General features: G+C 33.7%; 1 protein-coding gene across 1 annotated transcript in view; it reads left to right on the top strand.

The window, feature by feature from the left end:
- The first annotated feature begins 8717 nt into the window (after window positions 1–8717).
- Window positions 8718–24583, top strand: part of LOC147078842 (acetylcholine receptor subunit alpha-like) — a 303793-nt gene continuing 287927 nt past the window's right edge. The window contains exons 1-2 of the mRNA XM_085950067.1: window positions 8718–8751; window positions 9939–10096. Coding sequence (XP_085806193.1) covers window positions 8718–8751; window positions 9939–10096 — 192 coding nt within the window. The remainder of the gene's footprint in view (window positions 8752–9938; window positions 10097–24583) is intronic.

The raw sequence follows: 24583 nt of genomic DNA, 5'->3' as shown, positions 1-24583 counted from the left end.
GAATTGATATAAACAAAAAGGATTTTAATTTACGTTATATATTATAGAAAACTATATGTTTTCAATTAGAAAAAAGATACGTTAAAACTATGATGTTTTCAAGAATCATTTTGAGGCCTTCCGAATTATTCTTTCTTTTGTCCGATCCTAATAAGATCAATAATGAGCCTTCACAGAGTGAAGGTTTGTATTAACAGATTTTTTTTGTTTTTACGAGGAATGGATATTAGCCACTTGCTCAACCTATTAGGTCCATACTCTGACTCCAAATACAAATTAAAAATACTATTATGTGAATTTTCCAGATCCGGGATTTGAATCTAGGACCAACGATACTATTAGCCGACTTCAAACATGCATATTTTATGTATTTTTTTTAATATTAAATTTAAAAAAAATTAACAATGTTTGTACTGATCATTTAACATGAAAATTATTAATAAAATTTATTAAATTTAAATGTTAAAATTCACTCGCAGAGATATTACGATTATCCAAGAAGAATGCATGTTTTCATCCTGAAGCTCCGAGTTTGATCCCGGCGAGGTCACAATATATTAATGGGATTTTCTAAAACCTGTTTGTAATTGTTTGTCTTCTATTAATAACTACACTACTGTAATTGGACCCTATGGCATGTTGTAGTATTAAAAAATATTATTATATAATATTATAATTATTACGAACGAAAACCAACCCAATAAAACAATCATTGTGTGTATAGTGATAAGATAAAACAAGATCTGAAGATAATTTAACTAATCTCTGCTACGAAAAAGCTTTTAAAAGAAAATTGTGTTTTCGGGTATTATAAATTTTATTATAACCATAAAGTATAGTTATTTAAAACTAACTCAACATGTCAGACATGAAAGGTTATGAGACACATTATGTTGATTACTAAAATTAATTTCAAAACAGCACATCGTCGACAAGGACATGTAATACTCAATAAAAACTTTCCTCGTATAAAATATCTACCCAACTACTTACATTATATATACCTAATTATAGAGACATATATAAAATTATTTTCATAAGCAAACCAGTTGGTATTAGAATTTTCGGTACTGTTCGGTTATACCGGAGACAGCGGAAAACGCATTTTGAAAATAGCCGATAAACTGGATTATTTGTTAGGTTAACCTAACCAAACCTAACCTAACCTAACCTAACCTAACCTAACCCAACCTAACCGAACCTAAACTAACCCAAACTAACAAATAATCCAGTTTATCGGCTATTTTCAAAATGCGTTTTCCGCTGTCTCCGGTATAACCGAACAGTACCGAATTTTCTATCACTAGCAAAAGTTTATAAGAGATCTTAAAAGTAGATAAAAAAAATAATATATTTTTCAACTGCTTTTTTAACGCATACTGTAGTGGCAGGATTAACCTATTACCTAATGAATGTAGATATTGAAGAATAAAAAGGACCTCACCTGTGTGATTATAATATTTATTTATTTAAAAAAGACACATTGAGCACATAACAAATTATTAATTCAAGCCGTTCACAACAACATGACATTTACAATAAAAAGTACAGGTAAATCAACTTAGTAGAGAAAAAAAGCAAAAAATAATTTTATAGCAAAGAAATAAAATAAAAAAATACAAAATAATTCAAGAAAAATACGAATTAAACAATAAAATAGAATTTTAAAAACAAAATACAAAATGCGTCGCTAAAAATGTCTACATCTCTAGGGAGTGCATTGACCAGCCGCACAGCCCTCGCTATTGGTGACTTTTGAGCCTGACATGAGGAAACAGCTTTCACACAAAATTGGTCATATACTGGCTAGGGTAACAGGCCAGACGTCCTGTCGGGGTAGGCAGGTCATGCATTGCACATGGGCGGCGACGATGCTGTCGCTTTATTTTAAAATATATATCAATATCTTAGTTAAAAAAAATAATAGTAGCATACAATATTCTGACAAAATAACCAGTGCTGTATTGTAATATTAGGTATACATATTGTAATGGCAGTTTATCGCATATTTTTACAAGGGTGCCTCCAAACCCGTCAGCGTCGCATACATCCCCGTACCTATAACTACCACTATTTGAGAGTGGATTTCGTAGAAATGATCGAATTCTCAGTAGATGGTGGGTATGCAATTTATATAGTATGTGTATTAGTCTGTTTAAGGCAGCCGAAAATAAATAATAAAACAATATGTAAGTAAGTAAGTATCTAATGATTTTGAAACTAAAAATGTTAGGGGATGATATTCTAAGCCTGTTTAAGGGCGGTACTTTCGCTGGGGACGTCACTGGGTGTAGAATAGCGCATTTCGATGGTATTTCCGTTTGTTAAGTGCATGGGTGGCAAACCCGCGGCCCGCGGGCCGCATGTGGACTGCTGGGTGTCAACTTGTGGCCCTTGGAGCAGTGAGAAAATAAAAATAATATCAAATGCTACCGCTAAATGTGTTAATTTCGCAAATTGGGATTCGATATTGGCTCAAGATTTTAAAAAGCACCGTGTGCTTTATGCTGCATTTGTTACGCCATTCTCTGTAGACGTGAGTTTATTACCAGGAAATTTACAAATGGAACATTGTGGACTATTTTGCGATGAACAGTTAAAGAAGAAATCCCATCAGGTTGGTTTGGAAGAGTTTTACAAAATATATTTGGACAAGGAGAAATATCCTGCATTTTACAAACATGCTGTAATGATGACTTCGATATTTGGAAACACTTACACGTGTGAACAGCTTTTTAGTCGGATGAAGCATATCAAATCCCAAGTGAGAACACGAATCACTGATGTGCATTTGGAAAACTGTTTGCGTGTAGGAACCACCTCACTCGATATCGATATTGATGCACTTAGTTCTGCCACACAAAATCAAACTTCTCACTAAAATTTTTTATTTTTATATTTTTTTGTTTATTTTTTATTATTTAAAAAAAGTCTAATCTAATAAATATGTTTGATTCTGATTTTTGTTTTATTTTATTAATATATGTATATAATATATATATTTCTTTTTTGTTTTGTATTATAAAAAAAATCGGTTTTGCGGCCCGGTAGGAAATCTCATTTTTAGAATCTGGCCCGGCTGCTGAAAAGGTTGGCCACCCATGGCTTAGTGGAATTTTTCGTTTCAAATTTCGAACGCAAACCGCTGTACAATTCGTCGTAAATATCAATTTTACAACGTTGTTCATAGCTCGTATTCTTATTTGTCCGGTGGTTCTTTGTCCGGTAAAAATCTTGCAATCGATTTTTAACTAACTTCGGCTGATAACCGAACAATCGGTGGTTCGAATCTAATAGAGTGTGTTTTTTTTCGTGTGAAAAAATAAATTATTTGTTACATGTCACACGCCAAAAATACACTCTGATCTGATTTCCCAAGCACGCCAAAAGAAGTATAACTTCAAAAACATGTACGAATAGTTTTTTCGAAATTTTCTTCTGCATTAATTTGGCTTCCACCACGTTGTACCTATTTCATTTCCAAATTCACAACATATCGTTAGAATAGTATTAAACTTAAGGACTGTCAATGAACATTCAATAATTTTCGCCAATGGTTTAGCGATGATGTTTCCTTGAAATTCTATTTGTATTTACATCGCGTACGTATTCCTCGAAGACAAATTATTACGACTTTATCTTCCATCAGACATGCAAATGCACGTACCCGTCACGTATTCAATGTAAAGTCTCTCCCTTATTTACTAAACCGTTCAACCAACAGATCTAATTACTCCCAACGGCGAACCGTGTAACTCCCAGAACCCGCTAAGTCTCTTGTATTGTATATATCTACGAAAACCCGTTTGATCCAGCGTATTCGAAACTTATTTGATACTCGCCACCCATTGTATTATACAAACAAACAATAAAATTAAATCACTGATAATAATTTGTGTGCCTCGTAATATCTGTACCCAACAACCGATGAGTCTCATGTCAAAAAGAAAACAGTTCGGAAAATGAAATTTAATATTGTTCAGGCTCTAAATGTTAATCTTGTGAATATGCACTTACATAATAGATTTGTACCTACTTATATTTTTGAGACCTAATGCCCGCGGCTAGACAACAGCGACTTGCCTACGCGGTATAGTTTGTGCGAAAAATACACTTTTCGGTTTGCGCGAGCTACAGTTTTCCCATCCATACACACGGGCTTCCCGATACAAACCGGTTTGCGCAGGTAAGCTTGCCGTAAAGAAGGTAAACATAATTAACTGAAAATGAATTCAATTCTACTTAAAGATGGCAAAAAGTTAAAAGAATGCATCGGCATCGTGTTCTGATATATTTTAAAAGTTTCAAGTCGAAAAGTTAGTTAAAAATCGATTGCACGATTTGTACCGGACAAAGAACCACCGGACAAATAAGAATACGAGCTAAGAAAAACGTTGTAAAATACCGGTGTTTTAGATTTTAAGAACTGGTATTTCGTTATCGATTGATAGCGGAATCCCGGTTTTTGGAATATCGATTTTTCAATCCCTAATTACAGTTATCAATTAATTAATACTTACATAGTAAAAAACGGAGTAGGTATATAATTTTAAAAAGATAATTTAACAGTCGAACTCCGAGATGTAATGAGGAAACATTCGTAGACACTTTAGTTTATGATTTTCTCCATACATTTATCCACTTTTATAACGAGCTACTTATCGGATATACCGAGCAAAAATATCGTCAAAAAAATTCTTAAAACGTGACAATACTTCAGTGAAACGGCAAATAATTTTCAACTATAGGCGCGACGAAATTTTGGACGTGTAAAGATGACTAAAAACGTTACCCATTTACTTGAAAAAGAAAACATGTCAATGAATATATTATTGTTGTTACTTATAGAACAATAAACAGAACATTTAATGGACGCATGTTGGATTTATATGAAAAATTATATTTAGTTCGGCATGCGTCATTTGCACAATCCGCGCATCGCCTAGCCACGATTTTTTTAGACCATGCCTCAACTGAGGTATAGCCTTAATGTGTCGATCGTTTTAAAAAAAAAATTCGACCCTAAGCAATAAAATGCGACCGTAGACCGATGCCGCTTGGATTGGATTACGTTTATGACACAAGTGTCTAAGTACCTAATTGGTGTTTTCGCCGACAACATTGAAAAAGTATCCACACACATATGGTTGAAATTACATGTAAAAAATCCAATCTGAAGTCAATAGGTACCTACCAGCGCTCATTACACTAAACAACTTCTCTTGTAGTTTATGAATGTCCTGCTTGTTACGGGGAAAAATTATAATTGTGTATTTTTATTTGAATTGCGACTTTTTGTGTTATGTGACCGCACATTTAAAAATACCTATTCTATGATAGGTATAACGAGTAATGCTTATAACGAGCAAATTCAGTCGGTCCCATCTTCCTCGTAATAACCAAGTTTGACGTAGATATGAATGAAATATTAGGAGCTTCGTAAGAGAAACTTAGGAATCATTTAATGTCAAACTCTCGCGATCTTTCAAAGAGTAGCGTCTCCTCGTTTAGGAAACGCTGTTCTATGTTGTAAAGTAAATAGTGCATACACATCACATACGGCTATATCTTAGTCACAGCTTGCTTTATCTCACGTGGAAATGCTAAAGGAAAACAAACATCCATCTCCAGGAGCGTGACTGATATGTTTGCAGTCACTCCGATTAAATCCGCCTCTGTTTGAAAGTTAAGACACCAATGATTATTGTATAAACCGAAATTCAGTAAAATTTAATAATATTTACCTATAGTTTGCTTTCTGTGTCGGTAAATAATTAATAATTATTATAGGTTATATTTTTATGTTATTTTTTATATTTCATATACTAAGAAGATCATTTATGGGCCTTTACCTTTACGAGAAATGGATATTAGCCACTTACTCGACCTGTTAGATTTATATACTCAATACAATGAAGTTAAAGTCCCTCCACCAAACCCGCCCCGTACCACCCTCGGTTTTAATCGAGAGTATCACGGGACCCGTCAATTGGTGATGTGAAGCATCTAAGAATTGGCCTGGGAGTGTCCTGGGAGAAGATGCCCAAGACTTAGATTGCTACGCTCAAAGTGAACTCTGACTGAGTTTACTGAGTTTACTCTAATGCAAAGTGCCAGGGAGAGAAAAAGCACATGGAAATTACTAAAAAGAAAATGAAACTACTTGTTTATTAAATTAAAGAACGAAGCTAATCATACAGGCAGCAAAATTTATGTGAAGAGATCTTCACGCCCGTAGTAAGACGCCGCAATTTTTTTGAAAGCAAGATAATTGGCCTTAGTAGCAACCAGGTCGGACGGGACGATGGGTCCAACAGCTGGTTGGACCGACCTGAGCATTTCCTCCCGTTCGGAGCACATACTCAGACACTCCCATAGGATGTGGTTGGCATCCTGTATTTCCCCTCCGCATGGACATGTCGGACGGCTTGCAAGTCCAAGCTCGAAGAGCTTGCCAGCGAATCCACCATGACCAGTCACAAATTGACTGGTGTAATGGTCTGGAGTCAGGTATTTGGTTATCTCCATTCGCCACTGTATGTCTGGAAAAAACGTATATGTGTACCGGCCCTTGGTCGATTCGTCCCACTTTCGCTGCCAGGTCTTAATGGCCGCATCAAGCTCTGTACTACTCTACTCAATACAATAGAAAACCAATGTGTAGATTTTCCAGAACCAGAATTTGTACCTGAGACCCACGACATTATAAGCCGTCGTGTAAGTCACTCGGTCATCGTGGGCGTTGTATGAAATTATTGGAACTTTCTTGATAAAGTTATAACTTAGTATAATTATGTAAATATTCGGTATTATGGACAAAGTTCATATTTAAAAAAAAAAATTTTTTTTGACCATTTGAAATGGATGTCAGCCACTTGTTCAACCTATTAGGTCTATCTTCTTGGTCGTGCACTCATGGCTGAGGATCGTGACCACATTTAAATTTCGCCATCCTTTGAGCGACCAAGACTTTCCATCCTTCTCGATCTTCCGCTTCTCTCAGGACAGAATGGATGGTGCCCCCAGTCAGCTCTTTCACTTGGTCGCTCCATAGCGCAGACGCTCTTCCTCTGCTTCGCCTTCCCTGTAGGTTACCCAAAACTACTAGGTATTAGGTCTATACTCTGATTCAAATTGAAAAATAATATGCGTACTTACCAGACCCAGGATTCGAACCTAGGACCCACGACGCCATAGGCCAACGCTTAAGCCGTGCGGCCATCGTGGGTGCTAAATAGAATACTAAACAAATTAATTTTTGACTTATGTATATTATTTATACATGTATAAATATTTGAAGTATGTGGTCAGTTGGTTCAGTATATAAATGGATATAGGTATTCAAATTTAGAATACTAAAATTCACTATTATATTGGTATGGAGTTTGTATATTAGTGAAATTTTCCCGATAAAGTTAAGATTCATTATATATAAATAATATATACAAATGATAAAAGTTCAAATTTAGAATACTAAAAACTATATTAAATTTTGTCTTCTATTTCTATGAGATCAATATGTTGGAACCACCCTAATGATGCTAGAATTCAGGGTAAGTTTATGCCTATAGTGATACCGCCTGTAATAGCAGGGTGCCGATGAAGTCACCGGAATAACTACGGAAACGGATGTATCCACGGCGGATCCATCAGCGAGTGGCGTTTATCTCAATGTTCAGGGAAAAGGAAAGTTTACGTACGGTATATCGTAAATATTATATACATTCCATCAAACTACATGAAACACTTATAACAAATTCAAATCAATATCACTACCAACATGGCTTCTTTGTGTATCACATATCTGTAACCAACATTATTTTATATACACAAGGATAAAATTGACGAGTTATATTCCGAAATATATATATAGTAATACCATAAGGCACTCACTTGTGTGTCGTGGAGTTCTATTTTCGAGCATTATTAATGTTTTGGAAGTGAGGGACATTATAACGGGCACAAATAGTTATAATACAGAAATTTAATTTATATTTCCGCGTAGAATTACGATTTATTACACTAAAACATGGACAAGCAGGGGTCTTATTACAATTACATTAAAAGAGGTCTTAGATTAGCCACTACACTGACGATATTTTTTTGGGCTGATCACTATTTATTAAGTTTCACGGGCACTTGTTATTTATTAATTAAGAGGATTTATTTGCACGGCGAGGCGACGCGCCTAGATGTCAAGATTTATAAAATCCATTGTCCGAGGCGTCACCCCTGCCGCATGGCGGGCGAGAGATCGTTTGGTTATATCCAATGACATTATTAATGGACGACTCACTCAGTACAGTAGCTAGCAAGTAAATTCAAACGTAACATTTGCACGTGCATAGGTAGACGTCACGCAATATCCATTATGCGATATCACGCATCGGGAATTTATAGCAATATCACCTTTATTATAACAGCGTTAGAACAGTGTTTCTAGTATCAATGTTCGTTTGAGCGAACCCGTTCGAACCGAACCATTCGGCAGACCCGACAAGAAGCTTCGAGAATTTATAGCAATATCACCTTTATTGTAATGGCGTTAGAACAGATTATGCCATTCGGCAGACCCAACAAAAAAGTGAGTGTCATTTTTTTTCCAGATGCTTCGTCCATATTAATGTCATTGGTTATATCGACTTCGTAGTCATTTTAGTACTGGCCTTCTTATATCTTATTTTTGAAAATACATCCCTTCTCGCGGGAGGCGAAATATGCGGGCGCGGGGCAAAGGGAGGATTTGGCTAACTAACGGGATTTTTACTTAGGATCTGTAAGTGGCCTCGGTATCAGCCGTATCAGGTATAGTACCCTGTCCTCGAAAGCGCGTCGTCTAGCTGACGAAATGCGTTTTGCGATAACAATATTATTTTACAATAATTATCGGGGTATGTTAATGTTGTTTTTTTTTTAATTTGTGGTTAGATTACTGATTTGGAATTTGAAACGTTTTCGTGCTAGGGGTTTCGTTTGGTAATACTAGTCAACATAACGTCAAATTTTAGGTAAATCTGGATACACCAGATAAAAAAACCATTATTTTCTTTCATATTATGCTACTTAGAGGTATAACTTTCATTTTTTGGTAGGAAATACCTCCTTCTGTGGCCATTTTTTTCGTACAAGGCAGTTGTTAGTAATTTTGAACAATCACAAACACCCAGGATTTGAGAAAATCACATAAATATATTGTATCCTCACCGGAAATTGAACCCAGAGCTCCCGGATGAAAGGCCAGTGCCTTACACACTACACCACGAGAGCCGCCTAAATAACTATATTATCAATATCCCGACTTCGCGAGTATCCGTGATCACAGACAAGAATCCAGACATATGTGTAGTGACTCCCGGACCATCACGTCAGCAAGCTCATATTAGTCCAACACAGAATGATATTTTTTTTTTGTTTGTGTTGTGTTACGCCAAAGAAGTATAACTTTTAACACACGTACATAAGTACACACACCGATTTTTTTTAAATATTTTCCCCTCTCTTTTGAGGGTAATATTTCGTCAGCTGAATGCAGAACTATTTTAACTTACATTAAGAAAACTAAACATTGTGGGCATCATACATCAAAATTCAAGACGTTTACAACATGAGATTTACATTATAACAGAACTATTCTCACATTTCAAATATTTTTCATAAGAGTTTTTTGAAACAGCCTACTTCAGTTATTTATTTTTAATATATACCTACGTATATAGTGTATGCACCATTTTTTTCATCAATCAAGTTGTTTCAAAAACTCTCTCCTCGAAAACTTCAAATTTAAGTAATAAATAATATATACTTATATTATAAATACTCATAGTCTGTTATATACATAAATATGTTTTTGGTAATGTGAACACTACTACTAACTATTTTGATTTATATTTTAGTTGTACTAATTTAAATCCCAGTCTCTCAATAATTATTCATACTGTTTTTGTTATCTTTCGCAGGGTGTTCCGGAAATCCTGACGCGAAGAGGCTTTATGACGATCTACTAAGTAACTACAACAAATTAGTGAGGCCTGTAGTCAACGTCACTGACGCTCTCACTGTCAAAATCAAGCTTAAACTATCGCAACTTATAGACGTGGTGAGTACAATATTATTATTATCTCCCAAAGAAATATAGTTTTCACGAAAACATTATGCGTAGAATACGTTTTTAGTATGAACAATCTTCTTCTTCTTCTTCTTCCACGGCGCTGCATCCCGGGGTGGGATTTGGCCTCCTCCACAACCGCTCTCCACTCACTCCGGTCTCTCGCCACACTTCTCCAGTTACCGAGTTCATATATGACGCTAGTCCACTTCTACGGCGTCAGCCCATCTCCTTCTTGGACGACCTCTGGGTCTCTTCCGTTGGGGTAGCCACTTCGTCATGATCCTTGGCGCTCTAACTTCAGGCATTCTCTCCACATGTCCCGCCCATCGTAGTCTTTTAGTTAGTATGTACAATATAACACATATTTTGGTTGGCGTCTGCGCTATAAACTCTTAAGAGTCACTGTGTGATAATTTGAATGGTTGAAAGTCTATAGGGTCTAAGTGCCAACAATATGAAACTGAGATTTAACAAAAAAAGAAGAAAACTTACATTTTTATTTTTACAAAGTTACAGACTAACATCAGTATAATAATATGATAAGTTAACATAATTCTAAAGATAAAATAAGCAAAAGAAGAAATATTTAAAAATGGACATTATTGAGGGGTATGTAGGAGCACATAGACCCCACCCTGCCTATATTTTGTGTGACATAAATGGTAGAGTTAAGAACTTAGACCCTTCAGAATACATTAGGCTTGGCATATATTGTGTTGAAGTAAAAAACTGGTTATAGATTTTTTGGCACTCAGACCCTATAAAATTTCAACCCTTCATTTATATAACACAGTGACTCTGAATAGATGGTTGACTTAACTCTGGGTCCAACCATTCTTAAGCCGCGTTGACACGGTCCAAGTACGATCCAAGTAGACTTGGACAGGAATAATTAGTATGAAGATGTCTCATCTAAGTGACAGCTTAATACTATTTATTCCTATCCAAGTGACAGCTCCATACTATTTATTCCTATCCAAGTTAACTTGGATGAGTAGGACGCGGTCCAAGTAGCTTGGATAGGAATAATTAGTACGAAGATGTCACATACGAGTGCACTTGGATAGGAATAAATAGTATGAAGCTGTCACTTGGATGAGACATCTTCATACTAATTATTCCTATCCAAGTAGACTTGGAACGTACTTGGACCGTGTCAACGCGGCTGTAATAATGCAGTTTGTGTCCTGACACTGGCTATAAATACACCACATAAGCGTGAAGTTCGATAGTTTTGACTGAAAATATGACGTAGTTAGAGCAATTCTGAGTGAGATAAAATGATGCAATAGGCTTCATGTAAGAGCAGTCGGAAATAATTATTAAGTTTGCCCTCCGTAATTCGTGCGCAGTAGAAGAAATCGCAATCTGCGCAACTTTAATATTAAGTTGTATAAATACTTTTATATTATTATATTAATTTAATAAAACGCAATTTTTATCGTACTTATTCCACTTTTATTTAATTCCTGGATCGGTTTCGTCCGCGTCAAAAAGACATTTTCAACTAAAGAATATTTAACACGACATGCATTTAGTAATAAAAGTTAAAAATGTCTCTCTAATCGATCAAAACCTGTCCAGATATTAAATAAAAGTGGTGTAAGTACGATAAAAATTTGCGTTTTATTAAATTGAATTATTAAAACAATGCATTTTCTCCATTCATTGACAGTTAACACAAAAAAAAAGAATACAAGAAGAAAGAAGAAAAAGAAAAGTCCTGATCATAATAAGACAAATGGAAGGAAGTCAAAATTTTAACTCTATTTAATGTCTGCGGCAAGAAAAGAGTAGTATATTGCGTTGAAATTGTGTTGATCAGCGCATTGAATTATTATTTCCTGGAAGTATTACAATATTCTATGTAGCATCTAAGAATTATTATTAATCGCGGTGTACATACACCAGACTCTCTCTACCTTCATTATTGGTTATACATTTTAATACCGCGATTTAAAATCTATCTAGTTATCCGGATAAGAGTTTCAATTTGAATTCAATCTCGTCAGGAAATCATTTTAAATATCCCTAACAAAAACCACTCCGTATGCCAACTGAGTTTTAAAAAGCATTCAAAATGATTTCGGCCAATCAGGAGTCGCGATTCATACAAAAATGCAATATGGCCGCAGTACTGGATCTATACTCGGTGAGGTAAATCGCTCTAGTTAGCTGTTGATATTTTGTCGTTTCCAATCGTATATAACGGATGATTATTTGATAAGTTTTACAAATTCTCTTCCTGGAACCTCAAGGAAGCGTTCAAGGAACCCAGATGCATGGATACGCAGCCTGCAATGCAAAGAAAGGTAAACACAATTTGACACTTCAATCCATGTTTCTGCGGCATTTTTGGTAAATAGTCCATTGGCGTCCCTGGCTTTTTTCATTAAGTTAGATACTTTAATTTTTTGGGTTATTTTCTGATCTATAAAAACAACCCTTTTACTCCCGCCTGATTTAGTCTAGCATATTACGAGAAAACTCCCAAGCGTTTTTTGCCAAAAAATCATCGATTTGGTTCTTTTTAAATAAATAATTCCATACAATATGTTTTAAAAATTCGAAACGTATAATTAAATTTAATTTCAAATATTATTGGTGTTTAATTTCATAAAATGCTTCACGAGCGACAATTTCATGAGAAAAGTAGTCAACATGAATTTATATTCATTAAAATCACATGATGCACCACTTGAATTTTAACAATGTGTGATTTTAGCAAAGTGAGTGTCAAAAACAACTCTTTTCATAAAAGTGAGATTCAGAATCCACTCTGCACAGTATTTAAACGAATATATTTTGTGTTACAAGTTATCTGCATACAAATTAAAAAGTTATATCACATTTAGTAACACATTTGAAGACAGTTACAAAAAAAAGAATACATCTAGTGCTTCATAGTATGTATGCACAATCGTTTTTCGTGATTTACTCGAAACTTGAAAAACCTTCCAGAGTGCTTTTTGAAATTCGATGATTCATGTTACCGATAGTCCAAAATTGTTATCGATATGTCAAGACTGACCTCAGGAGTGTTTTATGTATCAGTAGGTCTATTATAACATAACAAAATCGTTAAAAAAGTAATAAAAATGCTAATACGCATTCCATGAGCGAACTATCTCGTCATATTGTGAAAATGTCAAAAGCAGACGCGGAATAAAGGACATCAATAATATTACAATAAATTTGAGGTATAGCAACACGCCTACAAGCTGTCAAAAATATCAATGATTACGTGAAAAATTATCGACAAACTGCAAAGACTATGTACGTGTATACAATGTAGCAATGGCGAAGGCTCCATAGTAGGCGATTATTTGAAGCCTACCTTCTAAGAAAAATAGATAACGAGTATTTAAATAAATTAAAAAAATATGCGGCAACCAATTGAATATATCGTCAGAATAATTAATTAATATAAATGAGAGCCATCTATAGTCAGAATTTAGAATAAATGGAAAATAAGTGACAAAGCAGCGCATTTAGCGAGTATTGAAATATCAATTCACTCGAGATGAATTTTGCGTGCTTTTTGTTTGAAGTGCGTGTTACGTAGCATCGTGGTAGTCTGGTTTTGTTCATACGAATCTATAAGCTTATAAGGCAAAGCCTATCTCCGCATATATTAAGTGTCGATGACTGCCGCTTTATTCAATTAATAATTAATAATGCGATAATTACGTCATATAAAGATATAATATTTTTAAAAATAAATAATTATTTTATCTCGTGATTATTATTTATCAGTTAATTCAGTCATAGACTAACATTATTGTGTACTTTTTTTTTTTTTGGTTAGTTATTTATCATTTTGAGCTGTTGATACTGCTATATTTTACCGATGATTTTTAGTCGTATGTTACGTGTAGGTACAGGACATAATTTATATTCATCGCTCAATTGTATATCGTCAGTGAGCTATTGAAATTTCATCGATTAAGCACGATGTTGATATTAGTGTGTACCTATTCATCAGTTGTAATATCGTAGTATCGTCTTATGTCCCGTAAGTGTACCGGACAACAACGTTCCCTTTAATTTTTCTATTGTGTGTGCGAATCATCAACGCATCTGAGCAGTGGCGTAACTAGGGTTGATGTCACCCGTCAGTGACGGGCCGTCACCCGGTGCGGTAAATATACACCCCCCCTCCCTCCCACAAACACACATATACAATATTTTTTAGATATTTATTAATTTCAGTGATTTTATATAATAACAATAGTAAAGTGAGTGTACCGGACAAGGTAAATAAAAAATATAAAAAAAACATGTCAAAGACTAAGAAATGTAGAGGACCCGGCACATAGGTGGTCATTGATAAACACTAAAATACGTATGTTCTTTTCGTATACTTTGGCACGCGATAGAACGGGGCGGATAAAGTGATCCCGCTCGACGTAAAATTTCACTGCGTGCTTGCTTTAGTCGTACTTGACCTTCGCCTTCCGAGAGATGAGTCTAAAGGCCCATCCTGACCAGAAACTTGTGTTGTCAACCTCATAAAATTTAACGATAATTATCATATTTTATTGGACCATAAATTACATTAATCGTTTGTTGAACTAAGTTGACAAATGTTGGGGTTGACAACATCGTCCTCACTGAAAGAAACTTGTGGCGACATTATAAAATGAGGTCAGCCATCATAAAAATAATCACTTTAGTCCGTAAGTTTTAATTGCTTTTATCGTATTGAGGATCGAATTTCTGTCGCGCGACTCGAGTCACCACTTGTTTCGAGGCGTGCGGTAAAAAATCAAACGAGTTAGCAACACACTTTAATGAATGATCATTAATAATTTATTGTTAATAAAATTCGCATACCAGTTGATTTTAATATGAAGTGCTACGTAAGTAGGTAGGTACAGGAATTTAGTGATACATATCGACTATGTATTTTTTACTCTTTATTTTCCCGTGTAGGTAGCGATTGCCAATCAATTGGAGCATATGTCTAGCACTTATTTTGATTACTTATTTATTACGCATTTTGTGACATTTTTTACAGAATCAAAATAATAGTATTTTACTCTCCGAAATCTCGAAAAAAAAAATCTGAGAAACAACGCGTACGTATTATAAAGCAGTGGTTTCCAAACTTCATATTACTACGCCTCCCTTTAAAAAAAATCTAATCTTGGCGCCCCAGCCCTTTATTTCATTAAATAATACAGATACCATTGGAGTATTAGAGAAAAGAAACAGTAGGTACCTGTCAATGCGGTCAAAAAATTAATACTCGCAAATATCGGTACCAATTATCATAAATTATCAAATGATGTTTGTCCAAACAATCGAATATCAATCAATATTGGCATCGAAAGAAAGTATTGATACCGGCAATATATCGATATCGGTACACAAAGTAGGTATCTATATTTTTTGGACGGATTTAATTTTATTGTAGTGTCATTCATTTTATATATTTCATTGAGTGAACACGTGAAACAACGGCGGTGGTTCTTTTGTTTTTTTGTTATTACATATTAGTCGTGGCAATCATGGCACATTGGGACAATGATAAAATTATTACAGCTATTGAACGTTACAGAGAAGAAAGGTGTGTATGGGACCCAAAACATCCCAATCACAAGTGCCGCAATTCCAACCACGACGCTTGGGTAAATATATCCAATGCGGTTGGAATTGAAAATACATTAGAAGTAAAAAGAAAAATAAAAAATTTGTGCTCGCAATTCTACAGGGAGAGAAAAAAAATTGGCGATTTAAAGAAATCTGGCGCCGCAACTACAAATGTTTCAAAGTGGTTTGCCTATGACTATTTACTGTTTCTGAAAGACAAAAATAACGTCCAACCATTTAAAGAAGGCGGACTCGGGACTGAGGTAAGATAATAATACTTATAATAGGTATATCTTTAACAAAATTGTACCTAGTTATTATTTTTACGGGGATTGACAAAAATATTCTCGGTAAATGTGCCGCAGAGGTGGACATCAGATTTTACAACTTTATTTTTAGACCAAACTAAACCTAACCTAACCTACCCCAACCTTATATTACATCATACTTATAATCTTAGTTTGTGATAATGGTGTATCAAAATGTATGAAAATTTCAAATTTTCAATTAACGATTATTGGATCGAAAAGCCGATGCGCCGGCAGAAAAAAGTATTTATTATAATTGTCTACACGGAATAAACTGTATACTGTGTGTGTGTCGTAAAAAAATATATAATAGCTCATGTCCACCTCTGCGGCACAATTACCATATGAGGGAGCGAGTTTTACATATAGTCCGGGTAGTATTGGGTGGTAGGTTATTTATTATCTTATTCATACGTATTTAACATTCAACAATGGTTAATAATGATAACTTATAAATCAAAAACAGTAGTAAAGTTATAAACACATTTTATCATAATATAGCTTGTAGGGAAATGGTTTTCAAATACAACGCTGCGGTGCGGCCACATGTGAGTCATAATAGCTTGTTTTAGGAATTATTAATATTCCATAAATATAATTCAATTATAATTACACTCTTTGTTAGTTCGCTAATTGGAGATTGATATTAACGTAAAACGACTTGTAGTTGTGTTACCTTTAGTGTGCATATAAGATATAATTACTTAATATTAAGATGGTGGTGGTAATTAGGGATTGCAATACCGGATGAATATTAATATATTCCGGTATTCGTCAAAACATAATATTATAGAAAAAAAAGAAGTACTTACCCATAAATTTAAAATCTATTTCAAAAATCTATTTTATTACAACCAAAGTACCTACCTACATTTATTATGTTGACATTAATTTATAAATATATATACATAGATCATGATATTTAAGAACTGCTATTTTTTACAAAAATACTATTAATCTGAGCACAGCAAAATCCATCTCAAATTCAACGTTAGTTGTATGTACTATTAACATTGGACCAATAGTTATAGAATAATTTGAAATTTTCCAGGAATGTTTTCTTTCGTGCATATTGACAGAAGCTCACAATTAGTGTCTTTTAAAAAATCATGTAAAAAGTGACTTTTATTCTTCACAAATACAATAATTTCTTCTTTTCCTGACCAAAATTTCAGTAGACATGGCAACACTGCGCGCGAGCAATAAAAATATAACGATAATTCTTTGATAGGTAAGAACAATGACATTGGGTAAGAATGATTACGATTACTGACTCTTTCCTGTACTCTGAGTCATGTTACATGTACCTACCTACATCTGCATCGAGCTTTGATTTAAAATAAGACAATGATATCGATTATTATCGTATTGGTATGGTTTATCTTTTTATTAAGAATTTATAGTAAAGTAAAATAATAATTTGGATGTCGTTTTTTTCTCTAAGGTTTATATCGACCAAATTGAAGTAGGTACTAACCTACATCCACCTATTTTCGGTTAGCCGTGTCAGATCACCAACGCCTTTGAGATTGCAATATAGGTAGCTATAAGTACATATATTTATTTGGGCGACTTAAACCTACCCACTGTAATAGGTACCTACAGTTTAAAGAGTGCATGATCCCAGCCGCAAATATCGAGCGCCTTTTGATAGGTAGGTATAGCAGGTGTCAAATGCGAATAAATAATAATAATCAGGCGAACGTTCCGTGGCTTACAAGAAAAAATGATGTTGCGCGACACGTTGCCTCTCTGTGTGGACAAATGAGCAACGTCGACAAGTAGCAACACCTTCGATTTTATTACCCTATTCCGAGACATAGTCGTTAAATTTTATGAGGTTGGCGACAAAAGTGTCCGGTGTAGTCTCACTTTAAGAATTGTGCATGTGATGGTTTCGTGCATTCGAGTAAAACTAAAATCTGGCAAAGGAAATTTTCTTTTACAATATTTTTGTGTGAGATCTGTGCGGGGGATGAAAACATGTGTGCGGACACCTTTTGGAAGATGTGCGCGCGCATACCTTACAGGGAACATTGCCTGATAAGTGTGCTCTTTTTCTTTAATCTCCACGGCATAACTCTCTCCAAAACTTACGACGATATAGCATATTTATACACGATTTCAGATCTATTGAGAGGACTATTTTTAGGTTTATCAAACGTCGTGAGATTAGCGCCTTGAATACAGAATTCATTTGTAATATTTAGGAGTTATTTTTGATCAAGAAGTATAATGAAAATGTGTCATAGTAGAGTTGACGTGTTGAAATAATATAATACTAACTACCCAGAACTACTTCTTATGGGAGCAAATATGGTATGGTGTGAAATTTTCTATTTGGTCGTAAAAAAATAAATTGGTTGGAAAATAAAGTGGAAATTTTAAATTTGGTTTTTAATATTACCTACATAAAAGTGGAATAATTATAATATACTTATCTATTTAAAAAAATCGCTGTGCACGTTAGAAGTTATACTTCTTTGGCGTAACGAAATAAAATAATCGCACACCGCGTTAGTCAAAATTCACATCAACCAAAAATATTCAAACAGTAAGAAAATAGTTTTCACATAAATTAAATATGTAATACCAAACAAAGATAATGTACCTATCACATTTAAAATATTAAGCTTAGTTTTGACAGCTAATCACATATAATAATAAATTCGTTTCCTAGGCAACGGAACAATTCTTCGTTTATATAATAATAAATTCGCTGCCTAGGCAACGGAATAAACTATAATATTATACTGTATCATCGTCACGATTGTATTATCATACTGTGGCGTAAAGGCAGTGCGTTCGGCTGATAACCGTGGTTCGAATCCGAGTGCGATTTTTTTAGTGTGAAAAAATTAATTATGTGTTACATGTTACACGCCAAAAATACACTCTGATCTGATTTTCCAAACGCGCCTAAAGAAGTATAACTTCAAAAATATTTAGTAAATAATACGTTAATAATGTTTAGCTTGCTCACTCTACACGCAGATTTGATACATGAGAAATAATTCTCATATCTCTCCTATGCTCGGAAAAAAACAAAGAAAAATTTATCATAAGTCGAAAAAGAATAATTTTACAATTTTATAGTGAAAAATATAACTGGTTTATTGCAAAATTTTAATTTATATTACCATCACATGTCTACGGTCAAGCCCGATAGGTTTTAATATTCGTAGGAAGTAATAATCAAAAATACTTTTTTTAAAAATGACACTTACTGACATTAGAGAATAATAATAGAAGGCGTCCCCCGAAAAGGGGTCTATATTATGCAAAAACAAAATTATTCAGAAGAGGAAAAAAACGTTTTATTCGATCATGCGGACTTTTGGAGTATATTTGTGATAATAATTATGTTCATGAAAGCACTCTTTATCATTGACAAAATTTTATTTTTTATTTTGGATAATAAAATAAATCATATAGACCCCTTTTCTACGGTAAGCATTTTAGTATTGCTAATATCTCAAAAACTATGGCAGATGAAATAATAAAACTTTCCAATAACATGAGCAATGATAGACCCGTTTTAGTCAATAAAATCATTTTTTGACATGATGTATTATATAGACCCCTTTTCGGGGGACGCCTTCAATTATCACAGAAAAGTAGATTGGATTCCAGTGGTGGATTAAATCCAAGGGTTACTTACTGCCACACATTGGTTTGGTAGTTTCGAAATCATGGAGTATTTGCAATTTGAAAATTTGACATGCCCTCTAAAATCAGGTACAAAGCTTATTTTTGTTTGTGCTCTATGTGCACGTTATATAATATATCGATGGCTCGGTTTCATAGTACATCAACTAGGAATAAGTAGTTTTGAGTAATGACTGACCAAAGTGTTGACTCACCTACACTGACTGTAGTAAAGTGACAAAAATATTGGCCCTACGAGGACAACTAGTAATTTTTTGGAATTGTAATTTTGTGGAACTGAAGACGAGCAATATACGAATATAATGAGTTTAGAATAAAAACTTGAAATTTTTAATTTATCGTACTATTCGCTCAGTTCCATCTTTATATCGGATGACTTTGAATTTCTTTCTAGCATACATATTTATTGTTATTTCTTAACTCTAAAATGCTAGATGCTATCTAGTTAGATGCTAAATCTAGATGCTATCAATGGAATCCTTGTCCACCCGAAGAGTGATTGCTCTTTTAAAGCATTTCTTTTTACTTCTTCGTGGGTTAATTTACAATCCGTAAATACTGGCAAATATTAATTTTCATATTTCCACCAAAATCACTCGCAACTCTACGGTCTTCAAGATACCTCGTCGCAGGGCAGATGTTATGTTTCATGATGCTGTGTATCGTGCGATTAACTTATTGGATGGCACCATAAAGGTTGATTTATTTTTTATTAACTATATAATGTTTGTGGACGTGTTAAATAGGTTAAATTTATAATTGTATATATTATCATGTTTCTTTAATATTTACATAAACACATGCTGTCTTTTCTACTTTCTTGTTATATTAGTTGTTATTTGTAATTAGGATATTTTTATAATTTTGTATTTATTATGTATTATGGCGTATTGGCCAATCGCTGTTATGCCGTAATACTCTTTTTCTAAATATGTAAATAAATAAATAAAATAACCATATTATCGACATTTCCACGGTTTATAATGGAACGTTCTATTGTTTTTTTTAAAGCTTGCATACAATGAGAAGGTATCAGATTTTCGGAATAATGAATTTAAAAATTGGAATTACGGAAACGGAAGTGGTTTCATATAAATATCGAAATAATTATAAGATAAAAAGAACTTTTTATATGCCACGTTTTTAAATTTTCAGTTGAATCATAATATAAACTTGACAATTCTATGTATTAATAATTTAGGACAAATAAGACAATAATTGTCAACAAATCATTTTTTTGCTATTTTGCAAAAAACAAACAAATATAGAATACTGAAATGTCATTTTGATTTCCATAGTAACGCACGTATATATTAAGGCCATGCATTAGTTGAGGCACGGTCTAAAAAGATCGTTGCTAGGCGATGCGCGGATTGCGGGTGCCGGGTGAAAATGACGCCTGTCAAACGAAATATTATTTGTCATATAAATCCAACATACGTCCATTTTATGTTCTGTTTATTGTTCTATTAGTAACAATAATAATATATTCTTTGACATGTTTTCTTTTTAAAGTAAATGGGTAACGTTTTTAGTCATCTTTACACGATTTTAGAATTAATTGACCGTCGCCATCACGCAGCAAAGTGACGTGTTTCTGGGTCAACATTCTCTCACTGAATGGCAGCGAGTCCAAAATTTCGTCGCGCGTACAGTTGAAAATTATTTGGCGTTTCACTGATGCGTCACCTTAATAATTTGGTTGCTAGGACCCCAGACCCCTAGCAACCAATAATAGTGGATTGGATTACGGATTTCTTCCGAAATAACTTTTCATACAAACAATTCTACTTAAAGATGGCTAAAAGTATTAAAAGAATGCATTGGCATCGTGTTCTGATATATTCTAAAAGTTTCATATGTCTAGCTAGTTGAGAAGTTAGTTAAAAATTGATTGCAAGATTTATACTGTATAACAAACCACCGGACAAACAAGAATACGAGCTAAGAAAACGTGGTAAAAATACCTCATACTCGTTAAATATGTAATATTATAATATAATAATGTTGTTATGAGAATATTTTGTATACATAACTTCTATTTCAAGAATGAAGTTAATACGTCAATCGTTATTTCCCCAATGTACAACACTCTAACAATATTAATTAATGTTTTGATATGATGCGTAACTCACTTCACGTATAACCGAAATTCTCTGATGCCGTATAATGATAATAATTATTTGCAATTCAGACAATGTCACATTGAGATGGGATTCGCCCGAACAAAATGTCTAAAATTTTGAAATGGCAAGAGTATTAACCGTATCTTAAGCCCACTCGAGTTTTCACGCAAAATGATGTACGGCTTCTGTGTTTTCCCAATTCATTTAATTTTATTCCCAAACGGATACAGATAGATTATGTCATTGTGTTTTTTTTTACGTTTTTATCTTTTCTTCTGCCACAATTTAAGCGGTTGCTTATTTTTAGAAAGACATATTTCATATAACAAGAAAGCTTGCGAGACAAACTTTTGATATTACATAAGTTGGAAAAAGCACAGAAACATACATATTAGACAAATCCGACAAAAATTTAACGGAGTAGAATTCAACGACACATTTATCGCTCGCAAGAAGAAAACTTAGGTCTTTAGTTTAATGGGTAGGTACACCAATCACTGCTGAAGTTTTAATTACCACATTAATTAAAAAACAAGTTTATTATATCGAATGGCCAATTGCTCCAAACTGCGCCAGTCGCGGTGTTAGCACTAAATGAGTTTGGATGGATATATTGTTTTCAAACCATTTTTTTTATTCAACGAATAATTCACACGTTTTCAGAATGTAACAGTCAATATATATTATGTGTCGCTAGATTTCAAAATCAGCCAACTCCATGATAGATTAATAGGAGAAAAAATACAGCTTTTTGTTTTCTCAAATACACAGTCAGAAGGGTGAAAGTTTATATTATTTCTAGTATAGAATATTTAAAATTAATAAATTCCACATTTTGATAATGCAGAAATGTTAGAAAGCAGTAGTTCTTTAGCAATTCACAAAAAAAGTCAAAAATACCTTAAGGTGGACTTGGCTGATTTTGAAATGTAGGGACACATATTTAACATACATAAATTGAAAACACCTCAGATATATACCTACTAGAAAAATCACATTTGAACAAAATACGACACGCGACGGGATTTGCACCCGTATATCCATATCAACTAATAAATTACCCTGTACCATCAATAAATATTGTAAGTTATATTGAAATGAGTTTTGGTGCCGTATGCGAGAAATCAGAGAAAGAGAGAGCATCTGTTGTTTGTTCTCCCGAGGAGCAGAACTAACCTGCCATTGGTGATGCCAATTGGGAGGACAATAACTCTGTTCAACCAAATTGCTTCGGATGTTGATATATTCCATCTACGTGAGAATAAGTATAGGTGGATGTTGTTTTATAAATTCTTAAAATAGGGTCTGCTTAACTCATTCGGTGTACTTCCTTGTACCTATATACTTATTTTTTTTTTGTATTTACACATTTATACTGTAGAATAACTTAATATTGCATAATTACAGTATTATATAATACTGTTTTAATAATATTTCTTTGTTTCTAAATGTCATGTTGTGAACGTCTTAAACTTATAATTTGTAATGTCCACAATATGTAAAATAAATTAAAATTGAAATTGAAATCGAAAATTGAATCATAATATAAAACCAATCTTCGTTACTATATTGTCCAGTGGGTTGACTCTTCAGAACTATTTACCATCACAGGATCTGTTTTGTTCTCTTGCCTCTTTTAAATTAATTTGATCCAAAGCTTACTACTCAAACTGGACGACGGTATTTTTTATTGTATTTTTTCTTATATTGCCTTTCTTCTCATTATAATCATGTACTTATCGTGTTCAGTATATTTCGTCTCTGTTCTGGCAGAACACACTAACTGGAGAATACTAGTTTTGAGTAATTTGACTTTGAAGTTGTTAAAATGTTTGAAATGGTCTATCATGTGAGTTTATTAAGTAATCGTAAAAAGAATGACTTTAAAATAAAGACTGTTTATTTATGAAGAAAGTTTCCAGACGGTAAAGTTTGAAATAAGGAACATTTTAGTATAACTAACTCAATATGTCATTTTTTCGAATTAGTGTCTTCTGCCAGAACAGTGACGATTTAATTTTTTTCCTCTAATCATTTAAAGCTTTTTAATTTTTTAAATTTTAATGATTTTAATGATTTAAATCATTCAAAGCTTAAATTTTAGCTTTCTCCAATGTATTGTCCATAGCTGTATTTAATTTTAAATTTAATTGGGTTTAATTATGCTCTCTGTGTCCGCTTGTTATTGGGACTATCATTAATTAATATATCTTGTATTTCCGTGATAATGGTGGTTGACCTAAAAAATGGTATTAGGTGAGAAAGATAAAATTAAACTATACGTGATGTACCTACAACTAATCTCTCCATCGTCTTAGACATAAAAGTGGGTTGATGTAGTTAGTCAGGGCGTATCTCAATGATAGAAGGTTCCCAGCTAACCAAGAGGCTTCTTATTAAATTATTAGAAGAAAAAAGGGCATCGGGAGATCTAGATCTGTAGACTTCCGTGATTGGATTATTTAAAAAGATATACAGCATTCTAATGGGTAAGGCGGTGAAACGGCTGATAAAATGGAAATGTTTCTTGAAAGCGATGAAGACGTCCTATCAGTGGCGAAGTTTGGAGGTAGCCATAAATAGTGCATACTAAACTTTGTCTGTCATACGTTTTTTTATCCATTAAAATAAGACTAAAATTTAAAAACGGTGTTGGTTAGTTTTTAAGATTCAATGTGAACTCTGCCATTCTTGGTGGTGTTGGCTTGTGTGTCTCTGATAATTACCTTAGGAATCGAGGGCATCCGTTGTTTGTTCTTCCACGGCGCAGAACTAAC

This window comes from Rhyacophila brunnea, unplaced genomic scaffold (genome assembly GCF_057557595.1).
Source record: "Rhyacophila brunnea isolate RB1 unplaced genomic scaffold, BYU_Rbru_1.0 scaffold_10, whole genome shotgun sequence".
Classification (NCBI taxonomy): Eukaryota; Metazoa; Arthropoda; class Insecta; order Trichoptera; family Rhyacophilidae; genus Rhyacophila; species Rhyacophila brunnea.
This window is presented reverse-complemented; position numbering and strand designations above follow the sequence as displayed.